The sequence below is a fragment of the Hippopotamus amphibius genome, chromosome 8 (genome assembly GCF_030028045.1).
Source record: "Hippopotamus amphibius kiboko isolate mHipAmp2 chromosome 8, mHipAmp2.hap2, whole genome shotgun sequence".
NCBI classification, from domain to species: Eukaryota; Metazoa; Chordata; class Mammalia; order Artiodactyla; family Hippopotamidae; genus Hippopotamus; species Hippopotamus amphibius.
The window spans coordinates 124198724-124220465 of NC_080193.1; the positions used below are offsets into that span (position 1 = coordinate 124198724).

At 42.6% G+C, this 21742-nt stretch overlaps 1 protein-coding gene across 2 annotated transcripts in view; it reads left to right on the forward strand.

The window, feature by feature from the left end:
• Positions 1–21742, forward strand: part of PDE11A (phosphodiesterase 11A) — a 380330-nt gene that overhangs the window by 250356 nt on the left and 108232 nt on the right. For both annotated transcript variants that reach the window (XM_057745497.1, XM_057745496.1), the window contains one exon: positions 48–98. In XM_057745497.1, the coding sequence (XP_057601480.1) occupies positions 48–98 (51 nt within the window). The remainder of the gene's footprint in view (positions 1–47; positions 99–21742) is intronic.

Here is a 21742-nt window from a genome sequence, read left to right on the forward strand (position 1 = left end):
CATATCTAGTTATTAAAGTTTTTTTTTTCCTTTTTTTTCTGAACCAGGTGCTATCTTATCATGCAACATGTTCCAAAGCTGAAGTTGACAAGTTTAAGGTAAGGAAGCAAATGGTGCCCTAATGGTGCATAAAGTTAAACTTCCCAGGGCTTTCAGACCCTTTGTCCCTTGCCTGTAGAAGTAGTCCTACCCACTGGATATTGGGAGAATAGAGCTGGGGGGAAGGCATGTTTGCATATTTCAGTTTTAGAGGGAAACAGGGACATATATAGCTGAATAGCTTCTTCAGGATCATTTAAATGATTCAGTATTTCTTTTTTTAAGTATGCAGGATATCAGAAAAAATTATGTGGTGAGAATCAGGATGCTTACATTTTTGGCATCGGTCTTACCTCTAAATTTCTGTTCACTTAAAATCTTAGGGCTTATATTTTCATCTGGAAAAATAAGTGAAGAGATTAGGATAATAGTAGCTACCATTTACCAAGTGCTTACTAGGGACCAGGTACGATACAAAGCATTTTACCTGTATTAATTCGTTTGTGTCTCATACTTCTGTGAAGAATGTACTATTTTACAGAGGAGTAAACTGAGGCACAAAGATGTTGAGCAGACAGGCCAAGGTCAAATGATTGTAAGAGGTATAGCCAGGCAATCTGGCCCCAGAACTGGAGTTCCTGACACCATGCTTCACTGTCACCCAGTGTGACCCCCTTCCGGCTCTAACATGAGTCTTAGATATTCCTTTTCCCCTTAGTCACCACCCTTCCCTTAAAGGCAGTTCAGAATTCTTGCTCCTCTCCTTGCACTTCTGAGTGGCCATGGTTAAAACAGGGGAGTGTGGGAAACCTGATTTTCCTTCCTTTGGAAAGTGGAGGTTCAGAGAATTATCAGGCAAGTTACCACCATCATAAGAAAGATAATGTTTTGTGTTGTAATACTTGTATGTGATAACTCTTGATGATGGCTATTCTGAGAGTTTCATTTGCACATAATGCATTTTGTCTTCCCAGGAAAAGTAGCCCAGAGACTTTTAGGCCTGATGGTGGAATCAGGTCACTAGAGTTGAGTCACAATACTTAAAAAAAGAAAGCAAGGGAAGACACTAAACTCAGAGTAGGGATGAGGGAACTGCTAGGAAAGGCAGGGAGTAGCACACCTACAGCGAGCATAAGGTGAGCTGCTTGGACTCCATCCAGGGAAATGATTTCTTATTGGCTTGGAGAGATGCTTAGGAAAAGGCCTACCATGATGACCCAGATCAAGAGAGTCATGGTGCCCCAGTGAGGTGACCAGTGATGACAGAGGAAAGAGACAGAACAACCAAAACCACAGCACTCAAGACCCATTTGCTGTAGAGATAAACATGCTATCTACTACCTAGAGTATGAGCACCAGCAAGGTAGTGCTTTTTGTGTGTTTTGTTCACTGCTCTATCTCTACTGCCTTTCAGTGTTCTTGGAGCACAGCAGCACTCAATAAGTACTTGTTGAATGGATGAATGAATGAATGACTAAATAAATCCAAAAAGCATTAGTGTTCTATAACGCAAAACAATTATTCATTAAGAAAATGTTAAAAGCATAGTTATATATAATTATTTTTATATTATATATATATTTTATAAATATTTTCATCAAAAATATTTAAAGCTTTTTTACTTTAATCAAATTTAGTTACCTAGAAATTCTATTTATGGAAATAACTTTCCATAAACATTTTACTGTTTTTACTGTTTTATGTTTTATATTTTTACTGTTTTATAATTATCATCATTGATAAAAGAGGGAAGGGTCAGGCAGGGAGAAAGACAGCAAAGCTCATAACGGACTAAATATGATGGCAAGAGTTATGTAATGTGACACATCCAGAGCTATAGCATACAAGGTCAATAGCTGTCTACTGTCTAAAAGTATTGCCCTGTGTTCAGGCTTAATCCTTTCCTTAGAGTAAAGAAAACACCATTGTCTTGGAATTTGCTGTGCTTTTCTATTGTTAGCTCACAGACATACTAAAAATATGAAGTATTTAAATTTGAGAAGAAAAGGGTTATTTCATCTTAAAATTATCAAGATTATTAACGAAACTGATTTATTCCAGATTTTATCCTGTGAGATATTAGTGAATATCTTATTATAATGTAATTGAGATATAATAGATAATTTTAACCTAATGGCTTTTTTCCTTGATATATAAAGTAAATAAAACATTATTGTAATTGGTAGCTGATGTCTTATAATTGCGGCAATAACATGAAAATGTAGTAGGCTTAAAATAATCTTGCACATAGAAAAGTATTTACGGAAATTCCACACTAGAGTATGTGCAATGGCAGTTTCCTAACATTGTAGCTAAATAACAGTAAATAAGTGCTTTTTATGATCAACATATCCAAATAAACTATGCATATATTCAAAAATATTGTAACCTTGGCTACTGTGATACTTTTTTAACAGAGCTAGTAATAGATAGATAGATAGATGATAGATAGATAGATGATAGATGATAGATAGATATAGGTAGATAGATAGATAGATAATAGATAGATAAATATTTAAAGAGGGAGGGAGGGAGAGAAAGGAGAGGTTTGAAATGTGGAATCAGAGTTTTTCATGAGATTTCATGAGTTAAACAACAGCTGAGTTTCGATGTGTTGGATTATGTCCAGATGGGACCAAGCTAGTTATCAGTGATTCAGAGATTAAGCCAGAATTTTGGGAAGAAAGTAATTTCATCATCAAGTGCTGAAAGGATCTGGAAGTCAAACACATACATACACAGGTCAGACTCCAGTTGCAGCCTAAACTTTACCACATCTGGAACTCAGACATGTCTAGAAGACCAGTGAGATGTGCTCTGTTTACATGAGAGACTAACAGGCCTTCTGAGTCAAAAACTCTTCCTATTGGGAGTTGAGGCCACGGGCCTCGGTGTCTGGATGATTCCAAGTTCAGCATGGAGTTTGTCTCTTGGATTTGTCTTACTCCAGCCTGCCATGGATTCGTGTTCTCAGCTAAGAACATGAGTGGACACAAAGGGCGTGGACTTTAGTATGGTTTCAGTGCATTACATGCCCCCAAGAGCACAGGGACTTCAGAGTATCAATAGCACACAACAGGAAGCAGCAGCCCAGTGGACGGGAGCATCACTGTGGACCAGAGGCAAGGCACCTGCCTACCAGTGTGGCCAGCAGAGGCTGAAGGACTCACTGTGGGCTGAGTGGGCACATCCTAAGGACACGAACCTTGAGTACTCCCAGAAACAAATAGGAGAGATGGAGATCCCGAAGTACTGGAGAGTATGATACATAGCATTAATCACTTTCTTTTATTTATTTGTTTGTTTGTTTGTTTGTTTGATGGCTCGGTGGGTGTTCGTTGCTTTCCCTAGTTGTGATGAGCGGGGGCTACTCTTTGTTACGGTGCATGGGCAGGCTTCTTGTTGCAGTGTCTTCTCTTGTTGCAGAGCACGGGCTCTAGGCACATGGGCTTCAGTAGTTGTGGCTCGTGGGCTCTAGAACACAGGCCCAGTAGTTGTGGCGCAGGGTCTTAGTTGCTCCGCGGCAAATGGAATCTTCCTGGCCCAGGGATTGAACCCATGACCCCTGCATTGGCAGGCAGCTTCTTAACCACTGCACCACCAGGGAAGTCCCCATTAATCACTTTCAACTCACTGCTATTTGTACTCCTAGGTGGTATGGCCTAAAGGAACACAGATTTCATAAATGATAAACCTGTAGTGAATCTTCAATAATCATTCATGCTAGGCTGATACCACATTACCTTTCTTCATATCTTGTCCTCCTATTTCACACTTTTCCATGTTTGGGGATTTCTTCTCCTCTTCTAGAATTCCATAAGAATGGGGGAGGATGTTTTTGTTTTGTTTTGTTCTGTTGACCCTATTTCTCCTGTTGGGAAAAATCTCCTTGAGGGGTGTGTGGTGGCGATTGGGTGAAGGGTGGTTAGAAGGGCCCCTGGATTGTCTAACCAGAGTAAGTTAGACAGTTATATGAAACAACATATAATTGCTCATTCAAGAATGTCGGAACCTAAGCCTATTTTTTGTCGTTCTGACATATCCTTTATACCTTGGGAAACAGTCCTTTTTATAGGGCCACCTATACACAAAAGGATCACAGAAGTTCCTTGGACTGATGAATTAACTTTTTGAAAGTCTGATTCAGGCTGTAATGTTAATAATTTATCTTTTATGGGTTGGTTGCCCTGTGCACTGAATGAGGAAACCAGGATCTAAAATCTAAATGTTTTTATCCTCATTAACATTTACTGATCTTCCTTGAACTTGAAATAAGAAAGGTACGCCCAGAAAATTTGTGCAGATTTTAATGCCTGTTTACATCTCTTCTGCTCTGTGCAAACACGAATAATGTATAAAGACCATGTTGACAATTAGATCTCTTTAAAGATGACTGGTTTAAAGGCTTTTAATAACTTGAAGATGCCAGCTGTGATAACATAAGAAAATAAGTTTAGTACACCAATTATATGCTCCCGTAATTTCATGCACTTTCCTAGGATTCCATTGCGGTGGACAGACCAAACAATTATCACTATATATGCCAGTTTACAAATTAAAATCAATTCATGGACATCCTCATGTTATATTGCCACCTTCTATCATCCCTTCTTTCAATTCCAAACTGCAAGGGTTATGGCTGCAATCAGACATGAACTCATTTACAGCACTATTTAACTGCCTCAGTAATTAAACGCCAGTAACTCATGTTGGATGTTCAGGTTTGGACTACCTCTTGCATATTTCAAGTTTTCAGTGTTATTGCCTAGGCCACAAATTAATATCCTGGTAAAGTAAATAAAGTACCTAGGGTAGGTACTCCCTGTGGCCTTTACATATCAAAATACGAATGGTTACATCAAAAATAGGATCTTACGGTCTCCTCTGTGAGGTGGATGGCAGGGGACAGGCTGAGCAACGGGATGGGATGTACTATTTTTTTAAGTAATTAAGTTTCGGGAGACACGTTTGACCCATGAAATATTCAGATGTTATGAGAAGAAGCTCCTGCCCTCAGAACCGCCCTTGTTGTTATGGTGGTGGATGTGTCTGTCGCTGGCCCTGCACAAGGGTCCCTGTACAAGAGTCCCGGCACAGGGAGGCAGGAGTTGGGACTGATCCCCACCTGGCTGGCCAAGTGCTCAGGATGCTTTTTAGTCATTGAGCCTCCAGAGGGCGCACGTTTTTCCAGTTTCAGGAAGGCAGCAGATGTGCTGACCACTGCCCTGCCATTTCTGGAGCTGTGGAAAAGCCCGTTCCTTGCAGCAGTTTCTTCCAGAGCACAAGTGCGCTATGCAGAGAGGGGAGAAGTGCTGCAGGGCACTGCAAGGCAGAGGTTCAGGGAGCTCGTGTTCCCCACCCCAGTCAGTAGGGAACACCTTCCAGCTCCTCTCCCACAGGCTGGGTGCTCCTGCAGGGGCACATCCACAGCCCAGGGGTAACCGGGGACCTCAGGGTGCAAGGATGGAAAGAAGAGCGCTCTCTTGTCTCTCTAGTCTCAGTGCTCACAGCCTTCCTGAAACACTACCTTTGGGAATTTCAACAACCACGACTTTCCAGTTCACTCCAGCTTATTTCTAAGGTTGGTTAAAAGATGACCTCACAGCATTGCAAATGGAATTTGGGTATCATCTTACACCTAATCTATTCTGTCTTCCCTTTGGTCCCCCAACCTCTTGAATTGAGAGGGTTGTTTGGACTTTAAATAGTATTTATGCTGAGTTTAATATCTGAGATTTTTTTTATCGTCAAGGAAAGTTATTGAACCTTCAGCAGGAAATTGACTGCAGGGGAAACAGCTGAGTCAGCTTCCTAAAGGGCATCTCCTGCTCCTAAGGCAGCAGACTGAGCCGGCGGCCCGCGCTGCCCAGGACAAGACCATAAATATGTGGGGTGCCTTGTGTTCAAGTGTCTGTGTGTTCACGCTGGGTTCTCTTTATGAATTGTGTCTTAATCAAATGCCACATCAGAAAAAAGATGGTTGTACTTTGTCACTCCTGAGTGTAGAAAATACTGGGGAGGGAGATAACGTGAGGGGAACCGGGGCTGCCAGTCCAGGCTGACCTTTGCTCCTGCTGAGCTAAGCAGCTTTGAGTGGAGGGCTCTTCAAGGACCCACCTGGCCAAATGCACCCTGTGGTGACCCTGACCTCCTCTCAGATCACCTTAAATAGCTAGCATTTGTCTCTTCTTTCCATGTGAAAACTGTCTCCCAAAAGGCACTATGAGCAGCTACTTTTCCTGGGCGGAGATTCTCCCACCTTCTTGCTTCTACCCGCGAACACAGCTGGGTTCACCGTGCCCCTCGAGGGCCCAGGGAGTCTGAGCCTGAGGGAATGAAATCAAAGGCCGTTCAGTTTTGGTTTCAGAGCAGTGACAGTCCTGAAGGTCCAGGGAAGACAGCAGTGTAGGGCAGTAGGGTGGCCCAGTTAGAGCCCTGACCCCTGAACAGTGAGGGGAACTCTCAAGGCCAAAGGGATCAGAACCTTCCAGAACACTAGGGCATCTGGGCCTGGCTCACACTCTCTGCTTTCTGGTTTCCTCTAGTTAGAGCCATCCGCAACTGTGGAGTGGAACCGGAAATAAGCAACTGATAGGCCCTCACTTCAATGATGTGGGCGTGGCTCAGCCATCACAACGGCTGGTTTTCTCTCTGCTCTTGCTTCAGTTTATGTGGAAGCTGCGAACTCCTGGCTGTTCTGCTCCCCTCACCCTCCTCTCCAGAGGTGCACTGTGGGTGTAATTGTGCAGTTATCTTTGAGTCCTCACGCCCCCCCCCCCCCACGTGCTATCCCCTCCGTTCTGACTCGGAACGTTGCTCATCTTCCTCACGGCCATCACAGGTCAGACCCTCCTTCTCTCACGCACACGGTGACTACGTGGTGCTCTCCTGTCTGGGCTCCCTGCTCCACTCCCAGATTCATCCTAGACACAGCTGCCAGATCAGCAGTACTGTTCTGTTGGTGCCAGTTTCCTTCTCACAAAGCTTAGCATCTTCTATAAGCCTGTAGAGTCCATCATTTCAAATTCTTTCAATGGGCTTTAAAAGTGCTCTGAGCTCTAAGCTCCAGTTCACTTTTCCAGCCTGTTTCTCATGCTCCCTCTTACCCACCCTTCACAGGAGTTCTATGTGATGTTTTCTCTCCATACTTTGCCCTTCCCTGTCTCTGTTGTTCCCATCCTGTTCCTCTCTCTGCATATTTAAAGTCCTAACAAGCCATCTGATCTTGCTCAATTGCTCCCCACCCCGCATTGTGAAGTCGTTCTTACTGTCCTTTAAGCAGAAGTGATCTGCTTATTCTTTCATCGTACTTAGTGTCTACTCTGCGATATAAATCTCCGTGCACCTGTCTAATCATCTCATTAAACTAGAAACATTTTTAGGGGAGAGCCTTGTCTAATTCATTTTTGTAACCCTTAAATCACCTAAAGCCATGCCTTGCTCCTGGGTGCTGAAGAAATTTCTACCAAGTAACTAAATTCATTAAACTGTTTGCAGTTTTGATGGCAGAGGAAGTTACAACATGAGAGTGGAGTTTTGAAGCAGGTATCTGTGACAAGGAGAGTGTCCACAAAACCTGTCTTAACCCCTTGTTTTAAGCTCTTGATTATTAGTTTCCTGCATTTCCTATGAAGCATAAACTGTATGAAAATAAAGGGATTCATTGTCTTTGTTTAAGATGTTCTCTTTGGAGTATTCAGTAATGACAATATCTGTCCTTCCTTGCTCTGCAGCAGGGCAAATGCCCCTTGCCATTAATTCTTAGTTGATTCCGCGATTTCTTTAATAGTAAGTGAGATTCTTCACTCGTGTGTCCTGCTACCACTATCTTGCTGACTAAATTCTTTAAAACTATTATTTTCTTGAGTCTCAGGACCCCTAATTTTTTTTTTTTTAGTTTATATGGTCCTGTATTCTGTCCCTTCTACCTATTTTTGAAATTATGTACTGCTTTGGTAATTCTGTATGTTTTCTCTCAGTTGAAAATGGATCTATTTAAAATTTGAAAAGCATGTACAAATCATGATTCTGTTGGTTCCAAGGCACATCTGAAATATGAAGTTAGGAGAGAGTGTCTGATCAAAGGGTTTTCTGCAGTCTCGGTAGCCAGAGCTGCCCTTTTTAAGGCAGTCTTTGTAAGGCCACAGACACAGTAAGACAAGAAGGAACATGCATATAAGCAGACAAAGCAGCCACCAGACCTCTTGGCTCATTTAAAATGTCTAGGCCTCAGGTTTCCTCATCTGAAAACAAAGCCATCTCCAGCTATAAAACACTATAATTTAACAAGCCTATAAAATTTATCTCTATGAGGGAAAGGGAAAATAACACTGAAAGCAATGTAAAGTTGACAAAACATCTGGGGGTCCTTATAATTTCTAAGTACCCTAAGCTTTAAATTCAAGCTCTGTTTAAAAATTTGGGTGTTTGGTAGAAGATTTGGCTTAACTTGATTTAATTACATATTATAAGCGGTTTCCAAAGCCCGTAATGACTCTATTACATTTGAAGGGTAATATAGTGCAACAATACTCGTGAGGAAGATAAGTGATTATTTTAGGTAAGACAAGAGTTTCAATCTCTTCAGTATAAAAACTTACACTAGTGCTACCTATAAATGTTTAAATAATAATATCTTAAACAATGACTTTTCAGTGTATGAAAACCTTTTCATACCTGTTATCTCACTTGAGCCTCACAGCCTCTTGGTGAGGGCAGCGTTTTTACAGCTCCATTTTACATATGAGACAACAAGAACCAAAGCACCAGCAAGAACAAGGCACATACTTGGCTTTGATTTTTCCTCTCCAGTGTTTTGCTTTGACACTGGAAAACAGTGCTTCTTTTCAAGTAGCTGAATAGGAAAATGTAAGCAATATCATGGAATTTTATCCTGAAGTCACTTCTTTTGATTTAACTATTATCTTGGAATCTTCGTGGCATTTCAACAGCTTGGGGGCCAAATAAGCATGAATGGTGATGATGTCTGAGAAAAACAGAATTCTTGGCTGAACTTAGCAATAGACATTTTAAAAGAGAATTTTCACGGTGTTCTTTGGGCAATCGATATATTTTTATTATTAGCTATTTTATTAGAAGCTTCTTTTTGTATTGCGGTTGTGCCATCCATGTGACTTCTTGCCCTGGGGTTTCAGACTGCTTAGAAACCTAAGGAAATTGGAAACAGCAAACATTATGAAGATATTGCATCATTCTTAGCAAGAGGGTATGTGATCCATTATTCTGACATCTTGCTTGTCTTCCTTAAAGTCTGATTGGCTATCTAGCTGTATAGAAATCTCTCGACATCTGGAAAGCTCAAAGGAAAAAGAGCAGTCCCACTTTATTATCCTGTGCTCTCCAGGCCTGCCAAGTACCTTGTAAGAAAGATAACAAGGATATGAGATTGCAGACATCACTTTAATGATAAAGCACTTGTCAGGAGATAAAGTCTTATGTTTAAGGCATGAGAACTCATGGACTAGAGACTATTTGGGGGAAGATATGAAGTGAAGAATATGAGATTGGGTTTATGTTAGTGTGATATTTCCCAGGGTGATGTATGATATTAGGGACATCGTGAGCAGTAATCTGCTTACCTGCAGTATGATGACTTTAACACAAGACACTTAAGGTGCTGAATTAATCTCAGTATACTGCCCCAATTTGTGTGTGTGAGTGTGTGTGTGTGTGTGTGTGTGTGTGTGTGCGAGCGCGCGCGCGCGTACTTCAGGTCAAAGGGATAGTCAAGTGATTTGGAGTTTTGACTCTGGCTTTAGAAAAAGATCTGTGGCTTTCATTGTTTGCAAAGAGAAAAGCAACAGAAAATCTATGAGAAAACAAGATCTGAGATGAAACACTTTGGCCACTGGGTGCCATCCTTGCTCCACGCAAGCATTTGCTGAGCCGCATTTCTAGGAAAATGGTTAAAACCCAAAGACAGTCATTTAAAAGTAATCCCAAGATATAATAATGTTTGTGTGTGGGCATGACCTGGAATATGTTAGCGACACAGGCAGCTTATTCATTTGCCCAGGCGCGAGGCAGAAGGACTGGGAAAATCAGCCTCTGGTTCAGCCTCATCAACAAAGCCTGGTCAAAGCCGTCCCGCTGGCTGTATCCCAGTGAGCCGGCCAGTGGGTGGCAGGGGCAGCCCTGTGGAGGGGTTGGGAGTTGACGGGGAGCTGATGTGGATGGTGAGGTGATGTGGTCGGTATCCGGTGGTCAGCTGGTCAGATGCTCCATTAGTTATTTCAATCGTTCGTGCATTGCAGCATGTAACAGGGCTTGAACCCAGCCATCTGTGGGGCTGTGATCTGTCCCTTCAAACACAGCCCTTTCATTACCAGAGCTGGTGGAGCTATTCCGCACTCTTCTTCCTAGGAATGCTGCTTGTTGGTGAAATAGTAACTCTGTTTCTGGTGCTTTTTTGTTTTTCTAGAAGCAATTCGTGGAGTTTACACAGACACAACCTTAGCCGGGCATCAGAACCCTCATCGTCAATGACACAATATTTGTGCTGGATTTTGCTGTCTGTGCATTAGACACTCATATACATAAAACCAAGAGATTACACTCAGCGTTCGGAACAAGAATAGCCACAGAGCCTGTTGTAAGACTGTCATGTAATATAGGCTGATGTTTCCATCCAGGGCCTCAAACATTTGGATGGGATTAAAAGGAATTAGGGTGTGAACAAGCAAACATTTTAATAAAAATTGAAAATTTGTCAGTCACACAATAACAGAGAAAACTCTAAAATGCTTTCTGCAGAACCACATTGTGGAAGGGGTCCAAGCTCAAAGTCAATTTTGCCTCATCCTCCTGGGCTGGGAGCCGTGCAGCTGGCCTCCCAGTTGCCCCTAAAAGGTGACCCAGAGTACCACCTGCAGGTACTTCTTTAGATTCACTGTAATGGAATCCATACACCCATGAAAGGACAAAGTGTGAGAAGGGCTGGTGAGAACTTACGAAAAGGGAGGGTCTTTTCAACCTATCCTGGGATAAAAGGCTTATATACCATTCTGCTGTTAAGCATCTCCAGGTGGATGGACTTTAAAATACATTTTCTAGGCTTACTGTAGGATAACCCGATACCAATCATTATATACTTCTAAATATTGCTGTTCGCTCAGAGTAGTGCTATTATAGCTGTAACATTCTTGCTGATTCAAAGTGCTTTCATAGCTCTTATCTCATTGAATGTTAACAAAAGCCTTTAAAAGAGGCATCCGTGGCTATATCCTATTTATGGGTCAGGCTGCTGAGGGAGACAGCTCTTTGCCTGTTTGGGGGCTTTGCTTCTTGCCGCTGAGGTCTTTTCCTTGGACTCTCCTGCCCAGTACCTGCTCGGTCCCCTCAGTGTGACAGTCACCTGGCAAACCACAAACGTTTCATGAACATTTTAGTATGTGCCAGGTGTGTTTCCCAGTGCCTTGCCCATGTTAACTCATGTACTCCTCACAAAACCCTTACTATTATTTTTCATATTTCCAAGTTGATGAAACTGAGGTACAGAGAAATAAATGCCCGATTAATTTTAGTATACAAATGGAAAGAAACCAAGATGTAGGTAGGCATGCTAAATTTGTAATATTCCCTTCCAGAATGATGTGGAATCCTTTTTGTTCTAAGTTTTTGTGGTCCTGTTTTGTCCCTGTTCTTACAGTCTGATTATGAGCCCTTCTGTAACTGTGGCTTAGTTCCTTAATAGATCAGTTCAGATTTCAGCGGGCTCTGCTGTGGGTGTCTGGGTTGGTTGATTTGTTTTTAAGGTAACGTAGTTTGTAAGGTAATCCAGTCCTACTGTTTCAGCAAGTGTGCTTTCCCTGCCTTCAGCATTCTGGAAAAGCAACCTCAAGATACAGGTTTGGGATCTAAAAGCAATTTCCCCCATCAAGGGTAAATCCCAAACAACTCTTGCGCTGAATGACCCCATTCCTGTCCGTACTAGGTTTATTTTCCTAGCATATATTATAATTCATCTCAGGCCTTTCCGGAGGTGGAAGGGAGTTCTGTGAAAACCAAACTTTGTGATGGTTTCTGCAGGAACAGGTGGCCATCCTCACCCCTGGGCTTACATTTGTCAAACAAGTCTGTGAAGCACTGAAGCTGGATTTAAAGGGAGGACACTTTTGTATCCTTCCCCTCACCAACAAGAGGAAAGCCCTGGAATTCAGAAAAGAAAGAGAAGGAGAGATGCTTTCTATGACTTTGCTGTTCTAATATGAAAAATCATGGGACACCCTCTCCCTTTAACACCATGGAGAAATTTATGCTCCTGCCCAAAATATCTTTCAAACCATCCATGATCTCCTTGAAAATGGCTTTCCTCTGGTTGTCTGAGAAGTTATGTGGGAGAGCACATTCTGGTGATTTTGATAACCCCCTTAAAAACCAAAGGTCCGAGTGTCGTATTGTTAGGGATGTATCTGTGTGCACTGAGCTGTGCTCAGCATCTCTCCCCACTGGAGCCCCTTCTCTCCCTGCACAGTCACTCACTCATGAGAAGGCAGGATTGCTTAGGGTGCAAGGTCCCAGATAAATCTTCCTCTCTACGTAAGCCCAAAGTTCCTCCCAGGAAGCGTTACAAACGGGAGTAACCCTGCATACCCAAAGGAAGATCTGCCCCACGAGTGTGCTTGCAAAGCCAACTGACCAGTCCTGGAACTGGCTGCAGCAAGCGCCCAGCTGGTCCCTTGCACCCAATGGGCAGAACCATATCACTGCAACGTGAGCCCCTGGGTGTGCAGACTACAGCCTGGCTTTCCTTACAAAGGGGTCACTGTGGCCTCTATCAGGGCCTATGTTTCTCATCTTTCAGCAGCCCTTCTAGAAAGAACTGTTCTCAGGTTCCAGTTTGGAGAATTGTAGGGGAGTTTTCCAATTGGTGCAGTTTAGGTCAAACGCCCGTCCTTGGACCAATCAACTGTGACAGGGGCGTAGTCATGGAAAAATATGTCAGCTTCCAGGACAAAACGTGGTTGGAGTGGAAGAAGGACCAGTGCCCCTAGAAAGGAGAGAGTACTAGGTGGGTAGTATCACAGCTGTCCTTCACAGGTGAGGTGTATATGCACGTAACTTTCAGATTCCCTGAGGCAAGGTGAAGTGTTCACAATAGCCCCTTCATAATTCATAATTTGTAGACACTGGGTGACACCCGCCAGTGATCTATCTGCTGAAGTGGTTTCTCAAGAGACTTTGTCTAGATGGCATCATTCAAAAAAATGTTCTATTATGTCCTTAAAGCATTTCTGTATGCACAGCTAATGCCACTGTTAGTCACCCTGATTTGGCTCTCAAACTCACCCAAATCTTATAAGGCAAATAAATATAACTTCAAGGATGTGCCAATTAAATTGTTCCAGGAACTGCTCATTAACAACTGCTTCATCTGGTCATATCATAACAGCATCTTTCTATTGTGCTTGAACACTGGAGGCTCTGATGTATAACCAGAAAAGCCCCCTTCAACTGGATCCACCAATAACCCACAGATACCTTCTGGAGTAGTCATTTTTTTGTGAACTAATTAGGACCTACTGAAGAATTAAGCAGATCAAAGCCAAACGTCCCTGTATCTGATGTTTGAAACGCACAGTAAAATAGCTCAATTCCTAATCTACTTCCTGGCCTCATTAGAATTCACTTAGTAGAAGGACATTCTTTCCTACAGGCTCTTTGGCAGATTTGTGTATGAACAGTTAACCCAGTGTTAGCAAAAGCAGTTATTTGTATCCAAACAGCTCTCCTGCTGCAAAGAGAATCCCAAAGCTGTTTAGACAAGACTTTGCTTATCCTCCCACCAGGAGGCAAGTATTTTAAGTGGACAGCAGGAGATAAAATGCAGTCAGTGCTGGTCCCGACACTGACCACATCCTGTGGTCACCAGACATTTGGACTTGAAGGTCAGGGGAGGAAGGTGAAGGTAGGGGCACTGGAGACAAGGAGACAAAAGAAAAATGTAAAAGGCCCTCTTGACAGTGTTTAAATTATTTCCCTGGATAAAACAAGTTTGGACTTTAAAATGTATCAACACAGAACTACAAAAGATATGGAGAAATACACATATATTTCTAGGACAGGTAGAACTGCTAATCAGACCGTGAAAAGCAGGGTATTGAGGGTAAGACAACCTTGAGGGGTTTGTTTCTTTCTTTTTTCCCGTGACTGTTCTTCAGATGCCTAAATGTAGTCTCGGGGAGATTTATTTTTCTTCCACAGGGTATGTTATAGTTGTCACTCAGCCTTGAAATAGTTTTCCTCTCCAGTGGAACATCAGGCCAGTGGTCTATTTGCATAGCTGTTCCCACCTGTCACTCATGCCAGCCTCATGCGTCACCCACCCAGCCAATGGCAGGCTTTCAAGCTGCTGCATTTATGGGACATGTTTTCAAAATATTCGCAGTCACCCAGCAACAAGAAAAGGCATTTCATTGGCTCTCTCCCTGTCAGCTAGAAAGGAGGACAATCCGGATGGACTTCAGCTGTGAAGATCACGATGAGGCCGTGGAAAAGGGGGAAGGCAGGATGTTTGAACACCCAAGCCTCTCAGGGGCAAATGTGCTAGTTTACAAGTATAAAGCGTGGTGTGTTTGTCCCCCACCCCCAGCCAATAAAAATCCCATGTTAAAGAAGAGCACGGTCACTGGGCCGGCAGTTTTCATCTGCAGTGCCATAAGGATGCGTGAAAGATCGACCTTGGCCCCCAGTCTTACCTGCCGATCAAAGCAAGCGCTGCTGAATGTGGGGCCTCAGTGAGAAATAAATTAGGGCTTCCTGCTGTGGAAACAATTAGCCTCCCTCTGCTAGAGGTGGGATGCCGTCTATAGTGGGTATACTAAATGCGATGTAAATCCCTTAAGTTGCTTTTTCAATATCTGATCTTGTGAATTATCTTGCCCTTAAAAGGGTCTACCTCCTCTTCAGGCTGACTCCACCCCCAACCCCCCACCCAGAGATGGACCAAGGAGAGGCCCAAGGAACAAGTCAAGGTGACCTAAGCCCTGAAGAGCAGGCTATCGGGCCACCCCGGGCCCCTCTAATTTCTCCTTCAGGTGGTCCCATGCAAGCCACACAGGAAAACAGGGTTTTTGCTTTCTGTTTTTACTCTTTTCTTGTTACTATAGGACAGAAAATTAATATTGACTGTGTCCATATGTAAAATCAAAGTAATTAGGGAAACAAAGAGCAAAACAAAGCTCTGAAAAGAACTCGCTGTAAACCAGACAAGGAAAAAAAGTAAATTCTTCAACTGACAACACCCAGTCTTTGCTGAGGCCCCAGCCTCTCTTCACTTCAGGCTGTACGATGGAAGGACCACACTCTCAATCATTAAAAACAGCTAAACTCTAAAGGCTTTGAGACGCCAGGAATGTGTGCGTGTCCTGTCATGGGTTCAGGACCTTAGTGAGATGCATAGCGGGCAGTTGGATGTGAGGGCTCGCTCAGCCCATGGCGATGGTGTAACTCTCCCTGCCCACTGCCCTGAGCAGGCGCGCTTGGCCAGCTTAGAGCAGCCAAATGGAGGGAAGGTGCTGCCTGCTCTTCCCAAGAGTCAGTCAGTTGGGAACTAACCAAAGTCAATAGTAATTATAATTAACAGTAATTGACAACAGGCAACATATCAACAATAGATCCAGTACTATTACATGCATGTTAATTCTGTAGACTCACATTAATAAATTAGTATGTGAATATCATTTCTGTGTATCTCTAATGGGTATAAAAACAATACAAATTTGCCTTAGCTGGACTCTAAGCTACTTGAAAATTGCTGTATCTCCAGTGCCTAACACAGTGCCTGGCATATAGCAGGTGCTCAATAAATAGCTCTTGAGAGACTAAAGCAATAAATTGGTGACCAAACTGATGAATTGGCAAATGACACAAAATTTATGAATCTGAGTGAGTTTCACAAATGACAAGCCTTGGAAAGTTGTGAAACATTTCAGTCTTCTTTTAACTGTTTGGGGGTGTGTGTCTAGTGGAAACTAAACTCAGGAGACCTATGTTATCATCTTGTTCAGTCACAAGTCTATGAGATAAACATTATTATTACCTCATTTCAGGGCTAAGAGATAAAGTAACTCACCCAAGGTCACAAGCATAAGATTTGAACGCAGGTCTAATCCAAGCTCATGTGGTTGCCATGGTGTGAGTCTGCCTGCACACCTGTGTAGTTTTAAGTGCTGGATATGAGCCCCTGGAGCAGGACATGTTGCCTCTGCCCGCAGCGTGAACACTTCTGCTTCAAAGCACGGAGTAGAACATTGAGGAGAAAATGCTTATGTTTCAGACACCATTTTGGAGGTGACACAAAATAAACTGAGTCAAGATGCAGGAAAGATAGAAAACCTAGTACTTTCTGAGCTCTAAACAGGTTATCAAGCTCAGACTGGAGTCCCAACCTGTATCTTGGGGTGGGCTCTGTAGAGGCAGAGTAACGGTTTGTCTGGATACAGTTTTGCCACCACCATCACTAGACCACTAGCAAGTCCCAGCTCTGCCTCATGCTTCTAATTCTACCATGGGCAATGCCTTAACCCTCTGAACCTCCCTTTCCACAGTCAGAAAAGTGGGATCATAGGAACTGCCCCAAGGGATTGTGTAAGGATTAAATGAGTTGACAGTAAGGAGAGAACTGTATTTCTCCTGGCACATTGCAGATTCTTGGTACATGTCGAATGCCCTTTCTTTCTCCTGTACCCTTAAATGAGAAGGATAAAGAGCCTCATTTGTTAGCAGATTGTGAAAGGAGTTCATGGAATTATCCAGTTTTTCTCTCTGATCTTATTTAATTGGTAAATGTTGGCTCCTATTAAAGGAGGGAGAGAAATGCATTTTCTATTCCATCAAAACTCTAGAAAAGCTCAGAGACAAGGTGCAAATTTGAGCTAGAAATGTACATTCGACAAGGCTTTCCAAGGCTCCAGCTACCAGGCTGTTGCCCCAGCTTTCGTGTCCCAGGTAAACGGCACCAATGGTGGGCGTTTCAGAGGCTTCTGTCACCTACTAGCTCAAGTGGGAAACAGGCTACGCTAAGTCATGGAGAAAATCTTGGAAGGTTTACCTACAGCAGAGGGTCTCATCATGTTTTGTGGGAGAGCAATTCCTCAGTTAGGTAAAGTCATGGTATTAGCAGGTATGGGTTTTCAGGAAAGGTTCTGGGTGAGGCAGGCAGCCTGTCCCTTCCCACTGGAAATGGCAACGACCAAGGAGAAGGAGACATGGGCCTGCGAAACCAGCACATCAACACATGGGCTAAAACTTCAAGATCAATTGGGGATTCAGATCTGAACCCAGAGGAAACTTTCTCTGACACGTCAGAGCTTTGGGGGGCTTTTTTCTCTCTCACTCACTATGGTTCTATGTACAATAAAGGGAGTAATTGGGATGCAGAGGTGACCTAAGCGGCAGGTCTAGGTCAGAGTGAGTGTCCTGGCTGGACATCAGGCTAACCTAGGGACGGGACCTTTTAAAAATAAAACCAATACCTGGGCATCACCCCCAGACCGATTGAAAATAAGTGGGGCATAGGGCTGGCATTGGTATATGCTGTAAAACTCTCAGTTCACTCTGTTATGGAGCTAGTAATGAAAAGCCCATGTCTAGCTTGTTTCCGAAACTAGTGTCTCGCAGAGCCCCGTTCCGTGGAATATTATTATGTGCCACACATCCACAAAAAGTGTTCTGGGAGATACTCAATTAAATAAAGTTAAATAGGTGACTCTACTGCACCATTTTTGAGACTTTATACTCTCGTGGGCATTGTGCCTCATCTGGGAGAGTGTGTATCAACTCTGCCCAGCCATTTTTGACCACGTCTTCTCTGTCAAAGCCCGTCTGCCAAGGGCATCTATATCAGGGTGCCAGGAAACACTAGCCTGAGCACACGCTGGCCTGGGCCCACACATCGCCAAAGGAAAGAAAGGCACAGAGAGTCCTGAGACGAACGAGTAGGGGCGTCTGTCAGAGGCCACGTTCTGTAATCTGAAAAGCCAGACCCTATAGCACGGATACTGTTCTGAGAATAAGCTTTTAATTATTGTGCTTATCATTAAATAATAGTTGCAATAAAGACTTGTCTCAGGAATTTCCAAAGAGCAAGTCACTTTAATTACAGTAATGTATATTTCAAAGCTGCTCCATATTTATTGTCAGTATTTCTACCCTGAAAAGAAAATGTGTTGCTGTTTTGAGTTGTAAATTGCCTCAAAGGAGGGCAGCTCCGAAAGATTCTTGCCTTAGAATACCCAGAGATGCTCAGAGAGCAGGGCTTTACCTCCAACTGGGGATCTCGGAAAGGAGGTGGAAATAAAACGGAATTGACAATGATACTGAGCCTGAGTATGTGCAGGAATTAACGATGTACTAACTATCTAACTGCCTCAAATAAAAACGGGTAGTCAGTGATTTGTATTTTACTGGGCAGAGGTGGCAAGGTTTCTTATGTGCTGCTGAGGTTACGTACTGTTGTAAATGAAACCTCAACTCCAATTTTCAGGGTATGAGAAGGGAGATTTCTGAGCCTGTATCTTCCTTTCTGCTCAGTACGTTCTCTAAACATCTGACCGATTACCGTTTCCAATGACCTCATCATCTTTCCGTTCACAGTGTCAGTAGTATATGTCAGCAATTTCTAAGTCACAGTAAAATAGTGACCATACTTCGTCACATGCATCCAAGGACCTCAGAAATTATTCAAGTTTGTGTGATGAAAATAATAGTAATGACAGTTATTATTATTATTATAGCTATCATTTATTGAGCACCTACTATGTGCCAGGCACCTTATATATTGCATCATAATTTAATCATCAAAACAATTCTCTGAGACTAGTGATTTGACCCTTCTTGACCTGATGGGGAGCTACAGCTTAGAGAGGTAAAACGACTCGTTCAAGTCAGAGTCGAAGCTGGGGTTGGTACTACTGTCTGTAAATGCTCTTTGCAGTAAGACCTGCTCTTAAATGTATGGTATACCTTGTTCCATTAGTTAAAGGAAATAACAATTAATATAAAGGAGTTAATAATATGTTTATAACTTCATATGTGAACTATTTCAGTATATTATGACTTTAATCTCTGAATATAATTTTTACAGCATGTCAATTTTTATTATTTATTTTTATTTATCTTTATTTATTGGTTGTGTTGGGTCTTTGTTGCTGCATGCGGGCTTTCTCTTGTTGCAGCAATCGAGGGCTACTCTTTGCTGCAGTGAGCAGCCTTCTCAGTGTGGTGGCTTCTCTTGTTGCGGAGCACTGGCTTTAGGCACACGGGCTTCAGTAGTTGTGGCACGGGGGCTCAATAGTTGTAGCTTGCAGGCTCAATAGCTGTGGCTTGCAGGCTCTAGAGCGCAGGCTCAGTAGTTGTGGCGCATGGGCTTAGTTGCTCCACGGCATGTGGGATCTTCCTGGACCAGGGCTTGAACCCATGTGCCCTGCATTGGCAGGAGGATTCTTAACCATGGCACTACCAGGGAAGTCCTCAATTTTTAAAAGAATATTTGGCATCATATAATTGTGGTCCTTACTTGAAAAATGGCTTATGGGGCTGAAAATAGCAGATTAGTGGAGATATATACATGGACAAAGATACACACACGTACCAACATCTTTTCCATCTAGTGAGCATCCTTTGACATCTTTATTAGGGGAAGATGACTTTCCAGACCCATCTCCGTGGCACATTAACTCCTAGTTGTTTGGGGAGCTGTGATATTGGATTTGCTTTATCTGGCCACATTCCTTTAATGAGCCCCTTCATGACATATTTATTGATGAGAAAGCTGGCTGGAGTGAGGACCATGTCTGTAGCCACAGAAAATAACAAAGCTAACTAGCTTCTTAATCCCACAATCACTACCCAGAAAGAGGAGAATAATTTTTGACATCCTTAATCTGATTGAAATATTAATCTAATATTTGGTGACCTCTCAGAAGGAATTGTAAAAATGAACAATAACAATAACAACAAAAATCTGTTAGAAGATGAACTCCTATATCTCCAGCAAAAATAATGGTAGACAGCTGTTAGAATATATTGTGTCTCATGAGAAACTAGTGTACTCTGTCCTATGCTTGTAATAACATACCCTGTATTTGACTCAAAAAGCTTTTGGCATTTATCCACATTATTTTTCATCACCTAATTTGAAAGCAGAAAATTTCTAGTTATTTCGATATTTTATTTTTATTCCACAGAAAACAGCTTCCAATGCCAAAGGATAATTTTATCAATATAAATAATCTACCTTCATGTGTTTTATATCATATTCAATGACACACTGAACTGTAACATTTTTTCTTTGACAGCCCATGAAATCCATCATCTATTTTCATAGATCTTTCATTCAGAAAAAGATTTGAATTTTAAGGATTTATGGTCCGATCAGACATATTTGAATTAAAGATTTTCAGCTTTTAAAATAATACCAGGATTTACTAGTAGAAACCTAGAGTCAGTGGGTGAAATGTTATTGTAATCATTTATCCTTTGTGACCTTTAAAAGAATAAAAAGATAACTGCTGTCTCATGCCCATAGTTTATACCCAGCCACACTAGATAAGAATAAGAAGCTTTTTTCCTTCACCCTGCAGTTCATGACTCTTTCAAGAATCACCCATGTACTGTTGCTAGGATGCTGGGGGCACGTAATGAGCTCAGTGTTTAATAAGACATGAATAGATAAGACAGAAAAGGGGCTTTATTCACCTGGTGTGTCTCTATAAGAGTAACTGGCATGATGAGAACTACGGCTTGATTCACTGTTAGAATATGAATGTACAATCCGTCTGCTCTCTTTCTTAGACGGTTTCGTGCTCAGTTCTCCTATGTGGATCTGTAAAGGGGACTCAGTCTAAAGCTTCCATGTAACCAAATCATTATCATAAAGGAAAAGTATTTCTTCTCAGTGGCAATTACAATTTTTAAGAATATTCTCTTGGATAAATGATATTATTTATCATTTATTAGGTGAGTTAAAAATGTCTCTGTGTGCTGGAATTCTCTCGGTATGGAAGTAAAAATATGACCATGATATTAGACGCATCACCTAAAATACCTCATAGTCAAGGCACAGCTACATGATGCTATGCAGTAGGTCAGATCTGAGACAGAGACGGAGCAGAGCGCCCTGAATGTCTGTAAATTCTGCCTCAAGTCGGAGGCCCTGGACAGGGAATCAGGAGGTCCTGATCTTGACTCTGACACCAACAGGTGCTCTCACCTCGTGCACGTCATTCAGCCTCTCCGGCATTAGCCGAGAAGACACTAGCCTTCTATCACTTTCAAATTTTCTGAGTGATATTCAGAGACCCGTGCCTATTCTCCTGTTTCTAATGAGCTGAGCTGAGGATGAGACAAAGGTCTTCAGTGCTCTCCTGAAATCCCAGAATGCTACAGGCAGTCCAACAAAAGGCAGGCTGCAAGTCACCCAAGCACCCAAAGATTCAAAATGGAGCTCAGAGTTAGGAGGACCACAGGTGAGGGGTGGGGTGGAAGGAATCATTCCAGCATCCCTAAGGATCTAAACTGGTCCAAGGGAGCTGTTTGGAATGCTATCCTAGAACAACCCTTTGCTGAGTTCAGAGACCCAGAGGCATCTGGGGCTTGGCCCAGACTCTTCCTAGCAGACTCTCTGTGCTGCCCTCAGCCCCTCTGGCAGTGAGTTGTGGTTCCTTAGGTACAGAGAGGGCTG